This window comes from Mycteria americana, chromosome 7 (genome assembly GCF_035582795.1).
Source record: "Mycteria americana isolate JAX WOST 10 ecotype Jacksonville Zoo and Gardens chromosome 7, USCA_MyAme_1.0, whole genome shotgun sequence".
Lineage (NCBI taxonomy): Eukaryota > Metazoa > Chordata > Aves > Ciconiiformes > Ciconiidae > Mycteria > Mycteria americana.
The window spans coordinates 19,411,527-19,437,104 of NC_134371.1; the positions used below are offsets into that span (position 1 = coordinate 19,411,527).

At 39.3% G+C, this 25,578-nt stretch overlaps 1 protein-coding gene across 1 annotated transcript in view; it reads left to right on the forward strand.

Moving 5' to 3' along the window:
- SPHKAP (SPHK1 interactor, AKAP domain containing) overlaps positions 1–21,962 on the forward strand; it is a 74,195-nt gene extending 52,233 nt beyond the window's left edge. Inside the window, 9 exon segments of the mRNA XM_075509104.1 lie at positions 242–301; positions 3,799–3,933; positions 6,936–7,191; positions 7,476–11,220; positions 14,591–14,658; positions 14,661–14,868; positions 18,846–18,898; positions 18,983–19,167; positions 21,799–21,962. Coding sequence (XP_075365219.1) covers positions 242–301; positions 3,799–3,933; positions 6,936–7,191; positions 7,476–11,220; positions 14,591–14,658; positions 14,661–14,868; positions 18,846–18,898; positions 18,983–19,167; positions 21,799–21,939 — 4,851 coding nt within the window. The 3' untranslated portion in view covers positions 21,940–21,962.
- Positions 21,963–25,578: the final 3,616 nt, after the last annotated feature.

Genomic DNA, 25,578 nt, shown 5'->3' on the forward strand with positions numbered 1-25,578 from the left:
CTCCCAGCCGAAACCAGGACAGCAGATAAAGTGACGCCTCTTACTTTTGTTCCTTTTTTCTCCTTTCTTAATATTTACTCTGCTATTCTCTTTGCTAACCTTTCAATCTTTCTTGTACTAGGAAAAGGCTTCACATATTCAGCTGCAAGGCTAGAAAAGGAACATATGTGGAATTTAAAAGAGTTGCTGCCATTCTAATATGATTTTATAAGCTACTGTTTCTTTTTCTCTCTTATTACAGGTTTGTTTTGTGAATTTAGATGCAAACAGAGATGATTGCAGCGATGAGCAAGTGAAACAGGTAACAATTTAGGTCTTAATAGCATGCTCAGTGGGTCTCATCAGGTACACCAGGACTGTCCAATACAAACCCAGATCAAAATTCTATGGACAAATCAAAGCCAGCCCTAGATTTTTAACCCTTACAGAGAGCAATGCATCAGGAATCTGAAATTTTCTCAACACCAGGCCATATTTTATAGCTTTTCTTACTCCCATCCCAGAAATATCTAACATTGTTGCAGCCTGTGAATTCAGAGCAGTTATCATGTGAGTGGACTTCTTGCTCGGCCTTGGTTTTATCAGAGAAGTGAACATAGATATGTCATACATCCGATTTTTTAATTTGACATAATACTACATAAAAATAATTTCTGGTGTCTCTCTTTCCTACTGCCAAAAAGCCTTTGAGGATCTTCTACTCATTTAGGTCTTATTTAGCTGACCAGTCTTACTCAGTCAAACTCCAGATAGTTTGATTATGCGGTCTTGAGGAGGGGTCTAGATAAAACAGAACTAAAGGTGTGTTTTACCTGCTTAACTGAAAGTTTGGAGGGTAGAAAAAAGGGATGAAAAAAAGAAAAGAAAAGAAAAGAAAAGAAAAGAAAAGAAAAGAAAAGAAAAGAAAAGAAAAGAAAAGAAAAGAAAAGAAAAGAAAAGAAAAGAAAAGAAAAGAAAAGAAAAGAAAAGAAAAGAAAAGAAAAGAAAAGAAAAGAAAAGAAAAGAAAAGAAAGAAAAGAGAAGAGAAGAGAAGAAAAGAAAAGAAAAGAAAAGAAAAGAAAAGAAAAGAAAAGAAAAGAAAAGAAAAGAAAAGAAAAGAAAAGAAAAGAGAAAAGAGAAGAGCTTGGTTATTTTACAAACACTAAGACAAACTACATCATGATATGCTATTTAAAATACATACCATTCCAAAAAAACCTCAAATCTGAGGAAGTCACATTTTAAAGATATGGCCTGGTGTCAGTTTTGAGTTTACACCTTCCTTTATCAGTTCATTTTCATCATCCTGGCTTGGTGCCTATGATCGACACAGCAATATGGCAGTAAGTGAACAAAGGTAGGATCTCCTGACAATATCCAGGGAGTTCCTCAGTAAAGCATTACGGTTAGTTTGCTGAAACCACTTTTAGCTCATGGGAGGGCAACCAATGCTGGGACCTTGTTGCCTCCTGCAAATCATTTATTAGCAGGAACTGTTTTTCTCTGCTGTTTTCTGCATCCTGGATCTGTGAAAATTCAGATGTCAAAAATAAATTCAGCTTCTTGCAGCAAAATGATTTTTCTGTTGAATCAGCAGGTTGACTGTGTGGAACAGACCGAGAGGTTTAACCTCACTGAATCCACAGAAGCACTGGCTGTTTTCTAATAAGCAATAGTTTTACTGTTGTTTACAATGTTTATTAAGGAACAAAAGCTATAGCAAGTCATAAGGAAATACCAAAAGTTTCTCCCTCAATCTTAGAGCCAGATATCTGTAAAAGCCAACTTAAACTAGCTTTATGCAGCTATCCTTTACAATGCCTGGAGATTAGATTACTCCCTCACAAGCACAAATCACCTTTGAAAGCAGCTGCATGATTTTTACCTACAGCAGTGGTGCATTCACCACCCGTGCGCTTCGCATAGCGCTAAGCTCTTCCTTCGCATCAGAGCCCAGTCGGCTCCGCGAAGTGCTGCACCTGGACATGCTCACAGCTGGCACGTGGCGGGACTGGTGATGGCAAGACCGCAACGTTTGGCCACATTTTAGAAAGGTAGTTTCTGGTGCAGAATCAACACATTTATTAGACATGACTGGGAGATGATACTTTTCTTTTAGTTTTCAGTGTAGGAAATAAAAATTCACTGCTAGCACAGACACTCTGTATTCTTCTCTAAAAGGAAACTCACTCATCACAAATTTTGTGTATAATAGGCAGTTTGTGTAAATTGGCTTTGAGTGGGGTGGATTTTTATACAACACACTGATGTGGTGAAAGCATTCCATAGAAGAATTTTAAAGATGTTAGCATAGCTGTTGTTCATATGAAATATGTAACTATTTACTAATAGGTACTGTTAGGATTTTGCATTACCCTTTGAACCTTGGAATGGGTAAAATGGGGGGGTTTTGGAGTAAAATAATCATCTTTCCAGACTTTTCCCTTTTTATTCTGAACAAAACATAAGGAACTGAAGTAAAAGATATACAAAATGCCATGATTTCCTACCTAAGAAATCTGATAAAATGTGGCAATTTAGGCGGTAGAAAAACAGAGATATGTAGAGAAATGTGTGATAACAGAAAGGTTATAATTTGAAAAAAGAAAAGGATGAGAACTTTTTTGTACTATACTGAAATGTCAAACTGAATTGAAGCACTGAATTTAGTTATGTCAAATATAAATACTTGGCCTCATCTGAAGATCAGTCTACAGAAAAATTAATTGTTCCCCAAAATTGAATTAGATTTGCTAAGCCAGAAAGTTTTATTATATCTAATTCAGTACTAATAACAGTACTGCAAGCTTATTATTTTGAAGATGAAAAGGAAAAAGTGAGGTATCATTGAATTGCATAGTAACTAAAGCATACAGCTGGGTGCCTGAGATCTACATTCCCTTAATGGCTTTGCCATTTGATGGGCTGTGCTAGTGCATAAAATGGATGTGGCATTTACTCCCTCTGTAAGGCGTCATCCTTGATTCCCTGTTCATATAGCAAGCACACTGAGATCCTTGGCAGAAAAGAATTGCAAGCACTCTTAGAGTAGGTATTGTCCTTTTGGTCTGGCCTTTGTACACAAATGAGCACAGATGTCTCCTGCCCATCCATCACTGGGGACTCCTAGCAGTATTGCAATACAAATCTCCTATGCTACATAGCAGCATTGATGTTGTGACTATTACCACTTTTGGCTCTAGCAAATACATAACAGGTAGAAAATGGTTGTCTCATTACAAATGAAAGGTCATGAAGGTGTCCAGTAGAACAGCAAAGAAATGCATATTTCATCTGTGTATTAAATACTTCTGTTATTCCAGGTTTAGTATTGCATCAATTTGATCAGCAATTTCCAGTTAACTTTCCCTTTTGTTTCTTGCTTGTCATATGCCTGGAGGAAAACTGGAAGATTTGCCCTGTTCTCATTACCATACTTACTGAATCTTTTCTGGTTTAGGCAATAAGAGACACAGTGTTCTCAGTCTCAGGAACTCACTTGTAATAGGAAGGCCAAGCATTTAGATGCACAAATACAATCAAGCTGTTTAGCACATGACAATGCAGGGGATGACAGATTGTCCTGCTGGACAGTTGTGCAGAAGTTTATACTGTCACTGTTGTCTTGCCTGGTGGCTCAAAAGAGAGAATGTGCATTTTAATGCTGCCATTTCTATTTTTAATCAACTCAAAGTAGTAAGTTCAAGCAAGCTTTCTAAAGGGATGCCTATAAGTGGTATTTCATTTTGATATTTATGAATATAACTGTGCAACTCAGACTTCATTACCTAAGAGCAAAATCTATCTTTCATACTACAGAGGCTGATCAGCGTCTCTCCAAATCTCCCCAAACTCATCAGTTCAATGAATGTACAGCCACCAAAGGAAAATGAAATAGTCCTGCTGAGTGGATTAGCATCAGGAAATCTTCAGGCTGATTATGAAGTTCCCCAGGTAGGAATCAAACTCATCTTTAAGATCATATCATGCCTGTGAAGGATGGCATTTGGAAAAAGGAAAAAGGAAGCTGAAAGCAAAGACCTTGCACCAGTTTAAGAGATGAGTGGGAGTTTGCAAACATAAAAAATAAATCTGTCTAACGAAAGTCTGTTAAGTGTGTGTGGCGGGGGGGGTGACACAAAGATAGGAGAGAGATCCTGCTATTCCCTCTAGATCCTGTGGATGTCTGGGTTGCAGCTGATAATGCTTTAAGCCATATTAGCAGTTGATCCTTCAGGGAAGGCAGGCACTGGGGGCAAGAGATGATTCATAAGCCCAGATTTCAAGAGTAGCAGGAGTCAGAAGGGCAGCACAGAGGGGGAAAAGGAAAGATGTAACACTTTTTCTGTGCACGTAGCTAGATCAGGGCACAGCTCCTACAGCCTCCCTTTCAAGTGAAGTCTTGCTACTTCCCACTTTTGTTCCCAATCCATCTTCTCCCACGCGTGCACCTTGGAAAAGAGCTGACGATAGGACTTGAAGATCCTAGAGGCTACTGTAAGCCTGAATGTGACAATGGAAAATACCGAGCTACATTAACCATATCAGAGCTGATACCTCATTTAGCTTCTGTCAACTTAAAAAGTAATTAATGAATTAATTAAGACTTAACATTTAAAGGAGCTAAAGGCAAAGTTCTCATGCTAACTCCTTCACTCCCATTATTGCCAATGAAATGTTCCCTATCTGTGATCTGGAGGCCAAGAATTCCTCTTACTGGCACCACAGAGATAAAGGAAACAAATGATAACATTTGCTTAAAGGCATTTTAATACATAAGTTCCAGAAGCTTAACTCCTTATTGTAGTAAAAAGCTTTTTCTTCCTTTCCATTTTTATCATACTTTATGCCTGTTCATGCCTGTGTAAAGAAAGAGAATGAAAAATATGTTGGTATTTTTTGGCCTGATTCTGATCTCATTTGGCCAAGCATGAGTTGGGAACAACTTCATTAAAACTGCAGAGTTATCCCAGAGTACAAAACTTTCTCAGAAAACTTAAAACATGAACAGGTATCTCCAGTTTTATCTGCTGCAGAAAAAAAAAGCAGAAAACTTTTTTTCCACTGAAATTAACCTGTATACAAAAGTCTTCATGAAGCAGGCCCTGGAACAGCTATATTGCAAAGATCATTTAATTTTATGTTATACCAATAAGCTGATAAAAGAGAAATTGCCTGGTTATTGAGCTTTCTTGCCACTTGTGACTAATGGCTGAATTTAGAAAGATTTAAAAAAATAAGAGCACAAGCCTGTGGTAGGAGCAGTGGAGCTCCAAACCCCACTTCCCTGGGGGTAAGGTGCTGCAATACACGCAAGGGTGTTTTGAGGCCTGAACAAGATGACTCAAGTACCCAAGTCATCCCCATCTCCAAAAGACTGCAGCCATTGAGACTGGCAGCCTTGTCAGAGAGGGTGCAGGCAAGAGACAAATGAGAACTAACCTAAATTTCTGTCTTGTAAGATGAGTAAAGCTTTGCATTGAGACTGGGTAAGATTTATTGGCCAGATAAGCACATGCTATGTTCGTCCTCACACTTGTTTGACTTTCCAGAGAATTTCATTTGTAAGGAGACTCACATAGTTTTCATACAAGGATTTTTATTCTGCTCCCCCTCAGCCCTTTTCACAAGTACAACCCTGCAAACCGTGGACTGGAGAAACAGCAGGGGAATGTTTGATCTAAGGCTGCATCTGTTTTTAATAATGTTTTTCACAGTACGGTGTATGCTCAAGTCTGATTCAGCAACAATTTCTTAGCAGCCAGTTCAAAAAAATCTAGCTTTTCTGTTTTAACACTAATTTATCCAGTTTTCTGTTCAGACACATTTTTTAGGTGGAAAGGAAGAGCAGACTAATAAAACATGCTATTCCAACATAATACTCATCCCACTCCTTTTATTACTAGATATTTGCTTTGCACTCACACTGAAAGACAAAAGATCTAGGATGGGGTTACATTATGCTAGATACTGTGCAAATGCACAGGGGGTCCAGGGCATCTTTTGCACAGCTTAAAATCTACCGCCTCAATCCAGGCTTATTCCACACAAGCTGGCTCCTTTCTGGGGGCCTGGAGTTAAAGCACAAGATCACAAGCTGCAAAAGCTTGGCTTTGCTTCAGAGTACATCCATACCACAAACGTAGTCCCATGCAGAGATATCAACTTAGCTCTGTGGTTGTATAAATATCCAACAGTTTTAATATCAATAAAATGAGGATAACAAGAGTTCCTTTCTCTCAGTTTCTGTCCAACTTTCAACTTAATTGTACCGCTTCTCTGGGTAAGACAGTTTTATATAAAGGCTCAGCACAGTGCGCAGTGGAGCCCCATTTCCAGTGGGAGGTTATACTGGCCTGAAATAATGGGGCTTTGGGCAAATAGGTAATGAGAGGAAGAAGAGCAAAGAAACAAAATAAAACACTATTTTAAAACAGTCTGTAGGAACATCTAAAGGTGACCTGCTCTTAACAGGTCACCTTTAAAAGCCAGTATTTACAGGGCTGCCTTCAAATAAGCATTGCAACAGAAATTATCCTGACAAGGAAATCATGATCACAAATGATTCCCTCAAGAGACAGGTAATACTGGGTGGTGTGAAGCCATTAATAACAGTATGTCAGATGGCTAACTCTGACATGGCTAAAAGCAAATAAGCCTCTGTCATTAAAACAAGAAGTTGATTGAAAACAACCAACTTGGTAATTTCAACAAAATAAAGATGCCCCTGTGATACAGCTGGATTCTCTACTAAAACGCTTGTATAACAAAAGCTGTCAGTCCAAGCGGTCTTATTTTGGCATATATGTAACTGCACACTGTGTTTCAAACATCTAAATGACAAATTGTATTGCATCTTTGCAACAGAACATTCCTAAGATATTTATAGAGAGGGAAGCTTAAAATAAGTTTTATTTTTTAATTAAATAACTATTTGAGATTCTTTTCCCCTCTAGTGTCCTTGGCTGGCAGATGTCTGCTTGGTTCAGTGTGCAAGGGGGGACAGGAAAAACAGCGCAAGCTGCATCATTTTTGAAATAAACAAGTTTCTGATTGGACTTGAGCTCGTTCAGGAGAGACAGCTGCAGATAGAAGCTCATGTCTTAAAGCCCGAGGATGACACAAACTGCTCAGTGTCCTCAATAGAAGAAGATTTCCTTACAGCATCTGAGCACCTCGAGGATGACAACGAGGCTGATGAATATAAAACTGGTAAAAGCAATGGGACTGAGAATAATTCTGCTGCTGTTTGTACTGCAAAACAGCCATGGCAGTGCTCACAGAAATTCCTCTTGATGTTAATTCATGCATGTATTTATTTGTAATTTAGCAAATGGACAGCCATTCATATTTTTAAATTGTTGCTCAAAGACAAGGATACATGGTTGTGCAGTAGTTTTACAGAGCAGTAATGCATTACACAGTTGTGCAGCCTTTTTCTTTTTAAAGTTACAGGGTACTCTGCAAAAACTAATTTCTTATTTTTCTTTTAATAGGTCATGAAAAATTAAGTGTTTCAGAAGCGTCTTCAGACGTCAAAAAAAATAAAGGAAAGGGATTTGAAAATCTCCACTACAGAAAAGCCAGGTTGCCCTTCATTCTTGAAGGGAACTGCATTAATAAAGATAATGCAGCTACTAGAGTCTCTGAAGCTGTGAATGTTGTGGCTGAAGATGGCATCTCCCAACCTGAAGATAAGTCAGACCAGGAAATACTGTGGCAGAAGGAATTAGCTGGAAGAGCTACTTCTTCCTTTAGTACCACTAATTTGACTAGTGAGGTTGAAAATTCCTGCTCAGCGCATGTGTTAGAAGATGTATCTTTAACCAAAATGGCTAAAGAGGAGCTGGGGCCTCTGTATGACCCAACAGCAAAACACAACAGTAAGACAGACAGAGAGGATTGTGCAGATATCAGGAAAACTGATGCTCCCTCACAAAATGAGCAGGCAACCACAGGTCAGTATGCCACAAATTTAGCAGAATCTGTTCTGCAAGATGCGTTCATTAGACTGTCACAGTCTCAACCCACTTTTAGTGAGGAGGCTGCAGTCAGCATCTCCGTAGGAAGCTCCTGTAAGTCAGAAGACGTATCTGCTTCCCGATCGTGGAATGAACTTCCAAAGATCGTCATAGTGCAAAGTCCAGACAGTTCTGAAAATATATCTGACTGGCCAGGGTCTGCCTTCCCCAACCTGTGCCACTGGACTGAATCAGAAAGTTCTGCTGAAGTTTCGGATTACTTTGAGGAAGAACATTCAAATGGACACAGCCAGAGCACACTGGAAGTGGCTCTGGCTTGTGCAGCCACTGTTATTGGAACCATTTCCAGTCCCCAGGCTGCAGAAAAATTCAGACAGGATCAAGAAGCCACAGACTCTAAAAGCGGAGCAGTTGGTAATGAAAAGCTACACACAGCATCTTCACAGCTCCTTGGTGACTGTGCTGGCACAGAATATTCATTTCCATCTGCACTGTGTGGCATGACGCAAGTAGCAAGTGCTGTAGCCGTCTGTGGTCTGGGGGAAACAAAGGAAGAGAAGTACCCCACAACTTCGAGTGGACTTCTGTCTGCTGCTCAGACTTCTGCAGCCATTACTCTTCATTGTAGCATAGCTATAGGAAGCAGCATGGAGAAGCTAAATGATAGCATTGCAGAGGCACTTCTCAAAGAGGCATCAACAATTTTGACAAAACCCAACACATACAAAAATGTAGGGCATTTTATGGAATCCATAAATGGTAAAATTATTGAGACAGCAGCAAGGCCACGGATTCCACACACTGATGAAGTAATCAGGGATGAACTTGCGCAAAACTTATCCAATATTATTCTACGACATTCTATTGAAGAGGTTAGGAAGAAGAGACAGCTGCACCCCCGTTCAGAAAATGGCTCAAGTACACAAGACATTTTCATGGAGACTGCAAACGAGTTGCTTTTTAACATAATATATTTCACTTGCAAGAAGATGAACGACATAAGGCAAGTTGAAGAGTGTTCTCCTCTCTTTTCCGAGGGCACAAAAGCAGAGAAAGTAACAAGAGCAGAAGGATGGTCAACACAGGCAACAGCACGTGAAACTTCACACAGCCCCCTTGATCGCTCTGCTGTTAAGCCATTTGGTACATCCTACAGCACTAGTGCTAGGAAAGATCTTGGAAATGTCACAAGCACTAGGAAAAGTAGTATGAAAGATGTAAATAGCAAGGAAAGTACCACACTGAATTCAGAACCAACAAGTAGAGCTACAGGGCATAACGCACTTGTTGCAAAAACATCTCCCAAGAAAAGATACCTAAAAAGAACTGCACGAGACTGTTACAAATCCCCAAATCAGAGTAACAATCATCAGAAGAAGAAAGACTACAGATCATTTTCAGACAGAGAAAATACCCTTGCAAACAATGAATGCAGGCATGGTGTTCAAGAACAGCTGCCTTCTGGTGCCACCATGAATGAAGAAAACCAGGCCAAGCATAAGTGTGATGCTGTGCTAAATAATGATGTTCAGGTTAGCTTGTCCTTACTAGGAAATCATGTCTTGCTTCCTTCTCAGCCTGTGCTACAGGTAAAACATTCAAGGGATAGATATTGTATAACAGATTTTGCAGAAGAATTGGCAGAAACAGTTGTCTCTATGGCAACAGAAATAGCTGCCATTTGTCTTGAAAATTCAAGTGGAAAGCAACCCTGGTTCTGTGCATGGAAGAGAGGCAATGAATATCTGGTGGCCCAGAGTTTATCATGCAGAACCATGAAAAGGAAAAAGGAAACCCATGCTAATGGTTCAGTTGTTCGGAAACACAGGGCACCTAGACTTAGTGAGATCAAAAGAAAAACAGATGAGCATCCTGAGCTAAAGGAAAGATTGATGAATCGGGTAGTAGATGAATCTATAAACCTTGAGGACACACCAGATTCAGTCAATATCTTTGCAAATGAAGTGGCTGCCAAGATCGTGAACCTCACTGAACTCTCTATGGTTGATAGCATCTGGCAAGGTCCAAACCACCCCAGGAACAGGCTGCACTGTGAAAGATGGAGCCGAGCCAAGGCCTCAAGCTGCGAGAGCATACCAGAGGAGGACTTGGATTCCAAAGCCTCTTTCAATACCCTAGGCCTAATGAACACCTTTGGTCAGCCTGTGAGCCAGACAAGTTCTGTCTCAAAGCAGTCTAGTTGTGAAAGCATTACAGATGAATTTTCAAGATTTATGGTGAACCAGATGGAAAACGAAGGAAGAGGTTTTGATTTACTACTGGATTACTATGCAGGAAAAAATGCAAACAACATCTTAACTTCTGCTTTGCAACAGGTAGCCAAGAAAAATGGTCATCTTAATGTAAGACCAAGTTGCCCATCCAAACAGTCCAGCACAGAAAGCATAACAGAAGAATTTTATAGGTATATGCTAAGGGAAATAGAAAAGGAAAATAAAGATAACTTATCTTCCCCTCGGAATTCAAAGGACTGGTGTGGCAGTTTGCTACCACCCTCTTTACGATCACCTTTTTGCTTTAGGCAATCATCAATGCCTGACAGCAGATCATCAGGCTCTAGGCTAACAGTTAATATCCCAGTTAAGGCAAATTCATTAGATGGATTTGCCCACCATCACCAAGATTCCTTAAGCGTACAGCCAGTCAGTATCGTGGCTTCTTCAGGTCTTTGCAAGTCTGACTCATGCCTGTACCAAAAATGCAAGACTGACCAGATAACAAATATGTTAATTCATGAGACATGGGCAAGTTCTATTGAATCTCTAATGCGCAAGAACAAAATCATAGCAGATGAGGCAGAGGCTGCAGAGGCAGACCAGTTTCACAGTGATTCCCCACCACATGTGGAACAATATGCAAACAGACTGGCTGCAAATATTGTTGAAAGTGGTAAAAATTTAATTGTTGTCCAGCAGGATTCCTTTGATTATACAAGCCGAGAACATGTGCTGGAAAGCAAACATCCCCAAAGCACAACTCAAATTCCATCAAAACCCAAAAGGGATGGAGTAAATTTGGATGAGAAAAAGGAGCATATGAAGAGCCCTGGATGCCTCCCTGCAGGTCAGCACAGGGAAGTGCCTTTAATTCAGATAGAAACGGATCAACGAGATGAGCCAGATAAAGACTCAGAGTCCTTAACTTCATGTGGCCCTTCTCGAAAGGAGCATCAAAGCAAAGAAAAGGCTCCAGAAGCTTTTGATGGGAAACACACGGTTTCCAGTTCCCTACTAAATAGGTAAGTGACAAAATAGCAAATCAGCACATTACTTTGGTGTTTGTTTTAATTTCCCAAGAAAAAATATTTTGATAAAGGAAGGAGATAAGAAGAGAAGCACTTTTAAAGAAATAAACAGGTTAAGTTCTGACTACAGATTTCTAATGTCATAAAATCACCCAATCGTATATCACAGTGCCAATTTCTGGAGCTAACTTACGTTGAATATGACAATATTATGGTTCTGAGATTCAAATCTAATACAGACAAGTAAGTTTTCCCTCTACAAATATTTAAGTCTTCCGTAGTCAAGACAGGAAAGATGGACAAAATTTGAACCTTCATTTAGTGCTGGCTGATACCTCAATTAAAAAAAAAAAAATCAGCGTAAGTGTAAAACAGAAGATAGCAGAATTTGAGCTGTAGTTCTCTGCTATGCTTGTTCGTATAACTAATGCTTTGTGTACCTGGAAACAAGACCAGACTTCCAAGAGCTTGAAGTTCAGCTTTCTGTTTACAGTCTGGAGCTACAATAAATAAAAATTCTTTAGTGGAAGAAATAAAATAGTAATTAAAAGCACCCCTCACCTCCTTTGGTTCAAGACTTCTCTGGTAGAATTTAGATAGAGAAAAGAAGAAACTTTCATTTTATTTTAACTTCATTTCATGGAGTTTATACCACAGCTTACGACCCTCTCCTTACAGCTGTACTCCTTTTGCTGAGAAATCTGCAACTTGCTTTGGTTAGGGCAAAGTACGAGAGTGCAGTAGAAGATTGCTGTGGATGCTATCAGGTTAAGAGCAAGGCTCTCTCTCAAGGCATTGCCGAGTTTTAACTATACTTCATCGTATCTTTTACTTTAATGGTATCCAAACTGCCAATCACTTGGAGCATTGCAGCACCCCATTATCTCAGAGTGCTAGAAAGAGTGCAGGTGCTAGCGTCAGAAACCATTTTGTGGCTCATTTTATTCTAGGCAGTGCTCTGTTTTGGCTTTTGACAAAGCTCTGCTTGAAGTGAGAAAGCATGTACTTTCCTGTGTATGGTAGCAATTAGATGTAATTATCAGTGTCGCTATTCTTTCATACTGACTCTCCCCGACTAACCTTCCTCTTCCTTCAAACACAACCTGCTTTTAATAAGATACATTTAGAAATCTACCTATTTGGAATCTTGACTGTTTGAAAACGAAGTTATTTTCATGCAGTTTGTCAGCCCTTTAGTAACAATTTTTCTACTGCCTCTGATGCGGAGTTCCCAAAGTGGCTATGGGAAGTTGAAAGCAATAGGATTGGTAGGGCAGAATTAGTAACCAGAGGCTACGCCTACATGCACATTTTGGTTCAGCGATGCAGTGCAGTTCTGAATCAACTTGTCTCCATTTCCATGCATCGGCTCTGTTTCCAGCATGCAATGCAGATTTCTTTTAAAGGAATCTCAACTAGAAGCCGCACAAGTGTGTACCGGATGTGCTCATACCCCTACTGGGAAGGCAAAGCTTCCAGTGGTTCTTCACATGGATTTGAACCACTTGTGGCATGGCTGTCTGGACCAAGTCTATGCTGAAGTAAAAACCTAAAAATACATAATGTAGATATAAAAGCAGCAGCACCAATTGCTTTAATCCACTCCTACTGCATGAAACTACTTGCTAGTGTTAGATGCAGGCACATAGGACTCCAGGCAAAATATCAAGCAGACATATAATCAATTAGGGGGAAGAAAAAAAAAAAAAAAAAGCTGTGCAGGCCTGGGGAGGAGGTCTTCAGCAAGGACAAAGAGTTGTTTCTTGTACGTAGGCAGTGCAACAGACCCAGTCCTGTCACAGATACACAGAAGCCGTTCCAACTGACTGTTCAGAAGTAGGGAACTGTCAGTTCAAAGCATTGCTAGTCTGAGATGTAATTGCATAATGAATCAAACAAACCCCAAACTGCCAAGTAACAACGCCCACAAAAATCTCTCGTGTTTTGGACTAAGTATTAGGCGCTACCTGCCCTGTATTAAAAATCTGAATAACACCACTACCCTGTAACCTAGCTGCTCAGTGCCTTCATGTTACTACAGATGATGAGTTTTGTACCTGAGGGGTCAGGGGTGACAGGCATAGTTATTTGACAGATGTTGACTGCCTGGTAGAGCAGTGGCCCTCAGGCAAACAAGTCCCTTTCTCCTTGTACAGGAGGCTGCCTCTCTCTCTAGCATCCAGCATTAATGCAGCAACTTCTCAGTTGTCCTGAGAGTGAGAGCATGGCAAAAGAGATATCCACAATGTATTGTCTCAGTATATTCTTAATCAAGTTAATTGCTTGGGAGCAATCAAATTTTTGGGGTGATCTCTTGCTCTAACTGAAGACAAGGTGCCTCAGCCATAACTATAGATAGAAGTCTGAAGGCGACAACTTCTCTAGAGGGATCCTGCAGAGGGTTGCCAGTACACATTACATCATTGTTTTAATCACAAAGTTGCAAATGCAGACCATCCAGTAAATATAACAAAATTACATTTTGCTCTAATTGTTATTCTAGTGCTGCAGCGATATAATTCATTCTTTCTTATCATCCAAAAAAGGGGGCGGGGGGTGGATTATTATGTACTTTTCTGCTTGCATATCAAAAGTCCCATGGTAAGTCTCACGAAGTCCAGTTTGGCTCTGAAAAGTTACCATAAATACAGTTTTTATTTTTTGTTTGTGTGTGCGTTTGTGGGTGTGTGTGTATATGTGTATATATATATGTGTGTGTGTCATATAAATATGCATGTGTGACATATGTCAAGTGTGCAGAATTATAAAGCAATTTTCCCTTAATCCTGTATTTTCTAAACTCAGTCTGGGCTCCATATTCAGTCTGGTTTCTGACTACCTGCTGCACACCTACCTAGAAAAAGAATACTTTGTCCTTCCCCAACCTAAGCAGCAAAGATCCTAAGATACACAGAAAGCTAAGCATGATTAGTGATTCACAACCCACAATACTTTCCTACTTTTACTTCTAGACCTCTTTTGAATCTACAATGCTAACTGACCAGAAAACCCTGGCAAGAAACTTATTCACCCATTAGTACAAGGATTTAGTGCCAATATATATTTCCAAGAAATGCTGTCATTCTACACTAACATATAGCACATATTTCAACCACTGATTGACTGAAGTGCATTAAGCAATAGCCCTATGCAGTGAGCAATTCTTTTTGTACATGTAAAATCTTCTTGTACAAGTTAAACCTTTTCTGTGCATATTTCAGTATAAGGCTTACTTTGTTTTGTGTTTGTTTGTAGCAGTCATAAGAAGATCCTTTTTTAAGAGCATCTCAGACCATATGTTCAACTGGACTTCATGTATAAATTATAAGATTGTCCAATCTCTTGCATCTGTATAATTTTGCAGCTTGGTTGATTTTAATGAGCAGCATTGTCTGGAGATTGGTGGCACCAGTTTGTTTGCCTATATTACAGTATCATGTGCCTTTCTTATCACCCTACCAGCAACAGTCCTCAGAGCAAACCGGATGCTGAAGTCATAGAAGAGACTAAAACAGCTGAAGAATTTCCAAACCATCTCAGCAGCAGTGAAGAAAGCACTGGCAGCTGGTCCCAGCTAGCTAACGATGAGGACAACCCTGATGACACAAGTAGCTACTTACAACTCAGTGAGCGATCCCTGAGGTACCCATATTGTCTGTTCTCAGTATACAATAGGGTCTAATCAACCAAGCCAATGATTTGACTACCATGCATCAGGAATGAGGGTCAACAGCTTGAGATTTATTCAGAATACTATAAAGAAAGCCTAATGACAGAGTTCATCTCTATTTTTAAAAAAGGAAAAAGAGTTAGCCACATTCTGGTTCTCAGCCAGGTCTTTATGTTATTGGTGAGCAGCTAGATTCAGACAAAGAAAAAACTTCCTGGCACCACTCAAGTGCCTCAGTCCTACAGTGAAAGGGCCATCGGACAAGCTAATTGCTATGGCCTTTCCTTTGATTTATTTGCTACTATTTGCATAATGTTTATTTTGGCATCTCCTTAGCTGAGATTGATGAGACTGCTGTTCCCACTGGGTATCTGTGCACTGAGAGCAGAGACAGAGCCCTGATCTGCTTAGACTGGCACAAGGGAGCAGATCAACAGAGGATGACCAAGTTCCCCCTGAGTAGGCATGAATTCCAGAGCTCCCATTGCAATGTGCTGCTTTTTGTTCCTATTCAAGTCAGGACATGTGTTTAAAGATGTTATCTAGTCCTTAGAGGTTATATAAAGTGATGTTAGTTTGACTTCAGCCTTTTCATGAATTCAAATTTTCTTCACATGCTCTTAGATTAGGTTTTAAAATATTGTCAAGTAATTACATCTGTCTCTTGGGTATTAAGACGACAAGGAGGGAAGACAGTATGGTAATGAAGCAGGGAAGAGAAAGAGGCTCTGTCAGAGCGCACTGTTGGCTAGTTGAAAAAATACTGAACAAAATTTGTCTGTCAGCATGGGTGAATGTTCACCCCATTATTATAGTATCAACCTTTAACAAAGTCCTTGGTCTGAGAGAGCTAATGTATTGTGCCTTTTGGCTCTGCATTGAAACAGAAAGTCTGAATGCATGGCGTGCTGACACTGACTCAGAAAAACCTGGTGGGGAAAGGAACTGTCTAGTCAATCCTTTAATGTAAGGAAAAATACTGTTAGTTGCTTTTCCAGTAAAAATTAAGTGGTTCAAGTTGACTCGCCACACAGAACTTGTTTGTGCTAATTGACTTGCAGCCAGCAAATTCACAGCCTGTTCATCAGACTATTACAATATCTGCATAAACATTCACTGTCAAATTTATAATGATGTTATAAAGTGAAATGGTACTATTTTTTCCAAATAGTCTCAGATGTAATACTTCATTCCTGTGAAGAAGCCCAAGAGAATACTTCTACATATTACTGGTCCCAATGAGCACTGGCTTTAATTAAAACCTCAGTCTTTCAGAGTAGTCAGAAATATAAGGGGCCATCACTGTACCTGTGGGTTCCATCAGATCCCTGATGGTATTTGGGGTATGATGTAGTACACTGAAACCGCTGCTGGTTACAGGCATGGAGTCACCCAGCAGGTAAGTAGTATGATGGGCAACCAAATGCCTTGCTATAACTCACAACGTTCAGAGGTAGCTGAATCTCTGCAGATTTTTTCCAGGACATCTCTGTACCTGATAATCCTTCTTTTCAAGGACTCGTGCAACTGTTTTTATGTTTGAGGCCAAGTGTTCATTGCATAAGCCATTCACAAGAAGAGAGTCCACTTTTTTTTTCTTCCAGTTTACAGCATCACTTGATACATGCTCCTTCTAGAACTATTTTAATAAAAGCCTCATTATTTTGAGCAGATCAGTGTACTTCATTCTGGGAACCACTTGCTGAGCACAACTGATTTTGTGGAACTCTGCATAACAGGGGGCAGCGTCCTCACTTTGCTTTGTACGTAAATAAATTAAAAAAAGATGTATGGAGACATGTTCAGTGCAGCTTGGCACTAATATTCAAACTTTTGCTTTGTCAGCAATGGCAACAGCAGTACAACTAGCAGTCTTGGCATTATGGACCTGGAAATTTATCAGGAGAACATGCCATCTTCTCCTATGATTAAGTAAGTAGTCACTGAAGTGAGACTTGATGTTTAGTCTAATTTTAACTGCAAATCATTTACGCCATCTAAAATGTGCCAAGCCCTGCTTCGCACCTGCTGCTGAGCCTGCCGTTAATTTCAGAAAAAAGCACACGCAGTTGTCTGTGCAGAGTGACAGTGCTAGAAAGCACTAGTGAAAGATTACAGGAAAGCCCGCCCAGGTGGATCTCTCAAGACAATATGGATCCACCAACCGCTCTGCCTAAAAGACAGTTTTCTGCGGTATTGGTTTCCCATTGTGTGAACTTTCTTCTCCGAATAACTTCAAATATTCAAACTTCAAAACTTCAAAACTTTACTGTAATAGCAAATAAGGTCAAGCAAATAAGGATCAATTAAAGTCAAAGGAAAAAAATACAATAGTATTCTTTCCAAGAATAATAATAATTTGGCCCAAAGTACATCTTACCTATTGTTTCTGGGCATGTTTCTACTGAGCATGCAATAAAATTATAAAGGGATGTGCAAGTACCTGCCTAAAGATTCTGGTACCCTGAAACCTGGTATAACCTGCGAGCTGGTGAATGTCACTATGCAGTCAGGGCATGGCCACTGCAGAAGTGTATGGACTGTACATCATACATTGAACATGGGAACTTTGTGAAGTTGCTGACATCAGAAAATCTTCACAGCTCATTGCCAGACTATACTACAACTTTCAAGAGGCTCCTTTTTTGTAAGAAATCTGGGCATTCATATTTCTGTAGAGTTACATCCATTCTCTCTCACCTGCCGATTCGGAGACTAGCTTTGTTAAAACATTCCATCTTCACAGTAGGCAGTGATACCTCCTATACACATTCCTAAAGATCACCCCTCTCCCTTATCTTTCTGCGGACCAAAGGGATAAATTTCTGACTCCCCTTGTTAGCTTTCTGGGGCTAGTCTCAGGTGTTAGCCAATAGGTGCAAGAAGTTTCTACTGCCACAAATCAAAGTCAAGGCACAGAATACATCTGCTGTTCAAACAGAAAACTGGAAAAAAATCTGATGGGAAGGAAGTTATTAAGCACCTATGATTCCAAGTCATGATGAACCATACATTGCATGCTGCCATTTTACTTTCCTCTCACATCTTGCAGTAACCACTGCACGAGTATATATAATCTTGATTCTTTGAAGCCTTGGGGGAGATTCTGAAATCCTGTGAATGAGGGTAGTAAGAGTAGCATCCTTCCATGCTAGAAACAAAACCTTACACTTGCAGCGTTCCCCCTGATTGAAGGCAGAATGGGACAGTCTGAAAATGTGTACTGTAAGTGCTATCCCTCCAGGAGTGATGAAATGAATGCAATCACTGTGACATCAATAGTGAATTTTCAGTCTCCTGCCACATGTACACGAGCATGGATATTGTGTTCAGAAATGGAAGCTGAAGCAGTGACCACATGCCAGGAGCTTGTTTCCTGTAGTTTAACAAGAAAGAGATGGTAGCTAAGAAATGAAGATCTTTGGAAATTTTTGCACGGTGTAAACAGAATTTGTTTATCCAAACGGCTAATATATTTAAAACCAGCAGTAGTTGAAGTCATTGATAGTTATGATTGTATTTAACTATGAAAGATTAAACCAGAAAGCAAGACTGGAAAAGATTCAGCCAGGGAGTATAGCACTGCAAAATACAGGCATTGGAGATTCAGTATTTCCCCCCAGGTTATGAGACTTGCTGTGTCTTACCACAATGTCATTTGCTTGTCATTATGTAAACTGTAGATACAGAGATCCTGGTGAAATGTAATACACAGTGCAACCAGTACAAGTACTTCATCCTATTACGGGAATAATGCTGCAATTCCCATAGCTTTTGCTGATGTACAGATTAAATAATTGAAATATATTCCACATTTTTTCATCCTATGTGACTTTTTTCTTGCAGTTTTCTAGGTCTTACATTGAGGGAGAAGTTTATCCATCATGAAGCAATGTTGTAGGCTGTTCCTAAATATCACTAATAAGCTTTGTTGTTGTTTGTTTCTAAGTGAATTAGTAGAAGAAAAGGTTTTCCTTAAAGAACAGACAGAAAATACAGAGGGTAAGTTGAACCATATCAACTAAAGCATACAATTTAAAGTTAACACGAGTAATTGCACAGTAACTGTTGGCATTATTTTTTCAGAAAGTACTTCTGGGCTTTCAGTAGGAACAGCCAATTGTCAAAAGGACCTACTGGTGATAAACTTTGATCTGGAACCGGAGTGCCCCGATGCGGAGCTGCGAGCCACCCTGCAGTGGATAGCCGCTTCTGAACTTGGAATTCCAACCATCTATTTTAAGAAATCTCAGGAAAACAGAATTGAAAAGGTAGTATTTACAGAATTGGGCATACTATTAATTCACTTTAATCACAGTACCAGTTATGATTTATTGAAGTTACTGAGCTTAAAAGCTGATGCAAAAACATCTTCATTACAGCAAGATGGCAATGCTACTGTTTATTACAGAAAGGGAGGAGAGGATTAAATGTGTCAGAATGTAAGGTATGTGAAAGAAGACATTTAGTACTATGTCCATGGCACAAAAAATGGTATCACCATGAGACCTTCTCCAAAGCCTCTATAACATGCTTTGATGAATCTGTTCATTTTTTCATATGAATGATGCATTAAGTATCAATGCCTAAGGCAGAATTAACAGAAAGAGTCCTTTATGTGGCTGCATTTGAAGGGTTGCAGGTAGCTTACATGGAGTTTAAACGAGTAGCTTAAAAAATAAAAATAAAAATCACTCCAGTGTAGACATCACAAAGTTCTGCTACTTGGTGACAGTAAGAGCTGACTATGATGCAAGATGTAAGTTGTACTTAAGATTTTCAGCTTTGAAATTCCTTAGTCTTTATGCAGGTTCTGCCTTGCCTGCAACACTGATTGGGGGAGCCTCAGGCAGGTCTGAACTTGTGCATGGCTGTTCATAAATAGCTACAGCTGGGGGTACAGCAGGGTGCCCCAGGGGCCTGACAGTTCCCCCTACCTTTATACAAGCTCTACCATGGCCAAATGCACTGCTTTATAGTCGCTTTGTGCTGGCAGAAGATTGCTGCTCACCAAGGAACGGGCCCACTGCTCAAATGTACGGAAGAGACTAACCGCAAAATAAAGATAACCTATATTAGCTCAGGTTCAGTGTCTTGCGTACCAAGACTACAAGGCTTCTGCACCAGAGCTGATCGAAAGTCCAGAGGATAGGCAGGATGGACCAATCTGTGTGGGCATATCCTTATGTTATTATTACCCTGAGAGACAGTTTTAGCCCAGGCAGTGACCAACCAGTGCTTCCAGTGGAGCCAGATTTGCAATCACACATCTGTTACTTGGAAAATTAGACTGACTGGGTGAAAGATTTTGCATCATTGTATGGAAATTATGAAGCACCTCCCCTGGCTTAGCAAAAAAAAAGTGCTATGTGTGCCGGTACTCTTTTGCTCCTGCTGAGGTGTAGCTAAGCCTCTGCCAACCACCATTTTGAAAGCAGAAATCTGTTTCCAGAGAGAGGCAGACATAGACTACCAGAACTAAGAAGCCTTCCAAGGTCTTAGTCCAAGGCAGAGCACCAAGAGCAACACCGAAGTCTAAAATGGCCACAAGAAGTGCAGACTGTTTCTATTCCTGAATGATTAGTTAGTGCTCCGTTGTAGACACCACCAAATGCCACCTACAACTTTTCAGGAATAACCAAAACAGCCCCTTTTCCAGGGTCAGCAAGAACGGCTCAGACCTTAAGGCTTACAAAAAGTGTCACAGTATTCAAATCAATTAATGAAAAAAGTGTTACAAATCAGTATTTTGGTCTTTTAAAATAAAGTCTATGGGAAGATCATTTTGAGTAGCAGAGATATTGTTTGATTTTCTTGAGTACATGCATTTGGGAATCATAAACATAATTTAAAATGCATTCAGCAGCAACAGTCCAAATTGCATCTAATTAAAGAAACAGCTGTCAGCTTTACCCATGTGCTTTGGCAAACAGTTAATTCAATTGCAAAAATACACTAGAGAATAATGAAGCACATCCTGCCTACAACAGTGCTCTTGGAAATCGCGTGCCTATTAAATATCATTAAAATACATATTAAAAGTTTAGGCTTCAGTATGTAAATAGCAAACAGCTACACTAACTAGACACACACAATATTTTCTTGTGTGGTTTAAAACTGGAAACGTAGAAGGAGCAAGCTAATTAGATATTGATTGTGAAATTCAAAGAAATGAAAAGCTTTGATTTTCATTTCTGTGCTTCAGAAAAAAATGGGACCAGATGTATGACACTGTGAAGCCCATTATTAAGTACAAAGTGGACAAAATTCAGGATTTTTTACAGCTGTTTAAGAACATATATTTAACCTCTGGTTTATCTGGAAGTTAAAAAAAAAATAAAATATAGATCCTCTCTGTGATTCAACCACAATTGTGGCAAATGTCTTCATGTGACAGAAGTTTACCCAGAATTCCCTCTCACCAGTACTATGTGAATATTTAAAATACTGTGGGATGTATATGTGGAAATACAGAAAATTACATATAAATTAAAATATAGCTAATGGTAATGAAGAGGGATTTTTTTTTCTTTAAAATGGATAGTCCCACTTCCATTATTTTGACAGCGAGTTGTCGGTAACAAGGAAAGTTGTGATCCTTTATCAAGCTCACTTTCACTGTTCTTACTTTCATTGCAATAAATAAGAAATAATTGATGAGAGCAGCTAATTTAGAAAATGTCATGAGATCCGACTAGTCTTTGGGGAGCTATGAAACTTCAGAAATAAAAGTTTTATAAACAGAAAGAACCTTTACATTGCTGTGCGGTGAATTGTGTCCACTCTCATACAGCAGTGCATTTACAAAGGACGGTCTTACAGCAGTTTGTGTGTATTCATTTAACAAAACCTTAGCAAAATGTTAACCAAATCTAAATCTTTGTTTTGGTTTTTTTATTTAGTTTTTAGATGTTGTGCAATTAGTTCAACGGAAGTCCTGGAAAGTGGGGGATATCTTTCATGCCGTGGTGCAGTACTGCAAGCTCAGTGAGGAAGGCAGAGAGACACCAAGCCTGTTTGATTGGCTTCTCGAATTGGGTTAAGAAAGTTCACCTGTTCAGCATTTTTGTTTTATTCCAGTTTAAATAAGCAGTGGTTTGTGTAACGCTCCAATTTCCGAACATCACTGAATAAAATGAGCAAAGATATACAAACTCTACAGCACACATCCGTTCCACAACTGAACAAGGAGCAAAGTGAAACCAAGGTGTATTGTATCTTTCTGTGTCATGAGGGACTCTTGCTATACTGTGCTATAGGATGTACTGTACTAGGAAGGGATGGATTTTTAGCCTTCTGAATTAATGGACTACACATTAAAGACTTAATTATCTAATATGTTCCATTTTCATCAATTTGATTAAATCAATCGGCTAAAATGGGATAGTACACTAACATTCAGTTTTAAAACACCAATATTTGTACAGTTTAACTATTAGAGCCAGTGTGTTCCAGGATGCCTAGAGGCACCCATGTCCCTAGATAAATAATTTTTTTGTTTGTAAATCCCCATAGTCTGCTAAAGGGTAAAAACCTCTGAACGCTTAAGAACTTTGCAGTTAGGCAACACAATAAAAAGCTGCTGAAAACACATTTTAGTGTCTTTCCCTATGATTGTTGCTCTTCCATAGCTGTTTCCCATTCCTGTCTTCTTCTCAAGGAAATCAAATCTAGACTCTCAGTTATTACCCTTAAAAAACTCATTCCTTTTCACTTGGAGGCAGTGCAGTTCAGTATAGCTACACCTGGTATATCCCTGGACACAGCTCTGCGAGTCGGCAGCAGGTTTCTCAGCCCCAGCCCACCACAGACCTGCCGCGTGACCTTGGGCGAGTCATTTCACCTCTGTGCCTCAGTGTCCCTACCCGCTAAGAGGGAGTAATGATAGTACATTTGTTACCGAAAGTGCTTCTGTTTAAAGCACTGTGTAACATGCTACGTATCAGTTAAAAGCAGTGGGAAAAAATACTATTTTAATTTTAGTTTAATCAAATAAATTGTTAATAAGGTGAAGAAATGCATATCTGAAAAGAGTACCATCGCATTATTAAAATCTTAATTTTTGTAACTTACAAGAAAGCAAAATGATTATTAAAGTTTCAGCAGATATACTTGTTCATTTTGGATGTAAGTGTTTGGACTATAGGTGATAGTTCACATTACTATAACATTTCTATAACTGTTTGATAAGATATACTATGGTATCGTCTTGTTGAGATGATCTGTTAGTATCATGCACTTAATGATACATTCTCTTGACTCTGCCAAAGAGTTTGGTTTTGAATTTAAAGGCAAATATAACTTATCACATCACAGCTCTTCTGCCTTTTGTTTCTTTGAAAATATTTATGTTTCATCTCTCCCTCTCCAAATAGCGTGATAGAAAACCTGCCTGCTTTTCCCAATACACTATTTAAGAGATGTTTTATTTTCCATATAACAGTATATGCTTCTGTAATATTTCTTGAAAAAAACCCTATCCTTTTGCACTGAATATTTTTGAAAATTTTGAAGTAGTTTTAAATAATTTATGAAAAAGAGCCATATTCTCAATTTTATCTTTAAAACCATTCCTATACTTGCATGATTGCATCACTTATTTGTTACGAAATACAAATTGTTAGTGAATCAAAATCTAACGTGGAACATTAAACAATATGAGTAATTCTACATCTACTCTGCAGTACACAGAAAACAGTGAAGGTCACTTTACTGTCAAGATAAAGGTCAATTTATTGCATACACTGAGCGTAACTGTGCAGTCACTGAGCCTGCTCCTAAGAATTGCTGAACATCTGTAACTCCCACCAACATGAGTGGCAACCCTGAATGCTCAGCATTTCTGAGGCTGAAAGTTAATAAAAAGCACCAAGTATTGTAGACTAAAAGTGCTTCGTTTGAGTTAATAAATGGGAAAGTGTATTTATTTTTAAACCAAATACAGTTAGTTGTCAGTATACAATTTTTTGCTGTGATAGAATAAATGTTTACTTATCCTACAAAGCACAAATATCATGACAGAATTGTAAGCGTGATGCAGTTTCTCTGTACAGTAGTTCTTAATGTTGCAATTTATTCAGAAATAAATTTGTGTTATAATGTGTGTCCTCTTTGCCTTCCTAAAAAGTTTGTGAATGTGCTGTGGGTTTTTTGACCTATTAAATACTACTTGCCTGCCATCCCCGTATCTTCTCAAAGCTCTGCTTCTGAACGAAAAATCTGACCCATGGCCCTAACCAAAACAGGGCAGAGAAAGCTCCAGGTCTTACCTCAGTACTGAAACTGTGGCTTTACTCAGGTTCCACAATTCGTTCAAGTGATACAAGGCTAATCATAACATTTTTAGTATCACAGTAAAATAAAGAGAAATTACATGTTCATTGCCGAGAATTAACCCCAGAATAACTCCTAACATACTAAATATCTATTAGTGCTCACTCTAGCTGCTTTCAGTACCTGCAAAAGTGGGGAGAGGGGTGGGAAGACAGAAGTTCAGGAGTTTCTTCTGCTTGTTTAAGTTTGCACACATATTTACTGCCCTATTGCCTAGGTGTAAAGGTATTTCTACTGCTGAACAGAAAAGGAAACCAACACTTAGCTGAGTAAATCAGAACAGGACTTGTCCACCATTAAAAAAGGCTGAAAAAAATTAAAGTCAACTTTAGTTACACATAAATGAGAACTTCATACTACATACAATTTTAGGTAAAAATCTGAGAGTAAATTATGTGCAGTTCAGCCTCTCTGTATACATGAGCATGATGCAGGTTGTTAATATCACGAGCGTGTGGAGAGGGTGGCTGCTCACTATCTTTCCCAATACAAAAGCTAGGACCCAGCAAATGAAACTCTTACAAGCCAGATTCAAAGCAAACAAAAGGAGGGGATGCTTTGTCAAATGAGAGGATACAAAACTTGTACATAGGTTCAAGTGGTTCAAAAGTTCATTCTCTGCTGCCCACTTCCTTTCTTCCTTTTTTCCTTCATTCACCACATGTGCTTTGTTCAATCCTACCCTCTTTGCCTCTTCTGCCAAGGCTGCTGGAAGAGACCAGTCAGCTCTGCTCCTTTGCTACTCCCCTGCAAAGAGCAACTGCAGTTTCAGGTGCTCTGCTAGGAGGTGGAGAGCTCTGCACAGGTGAAACCTGTTGGCAGTTGCTGGGGAGAGGTAAGCCTGGGCAAGAGCTCATTGTACAGTGGTGAATAACTTGCAGGAGTTCCTCATCCACGTCTCAGTTTATGTCATGATCCTTGGCTCCAAATCTTTGGTCAGTAGAGTTTCTTCATGCTGGCCATAACCTTTGGGCCAGGATTCAGAGTTGGAGTCACCACCCATATTATTTTGTTTACCTCAGGAGAAAATGGGAGAATGAAGGACGAGCAGAAAGGAATGGAATGAATGGAAAGATGTGGGCAAGTAGGAAAGGAGGCTGAGTGGGAGTTTAACTACAGCATACATGCAATAGTTAATAGCAATGCAGTTCACAAATGGTTGCTGGTTTTCTCCAGAAATACCAAGTGGGACATTGTATTACAATTAGAGAAACTGGCTTTTTAACTCAATACTTTATTACACAACAAAAAAGGTAACACAAAAGTACTCAGAGCAAGTGCATAACACCACCCCTTTCACACCTGAGCGTATATAAGGCTATGTTTTTTTATTAAAAGGGTTACAAGTT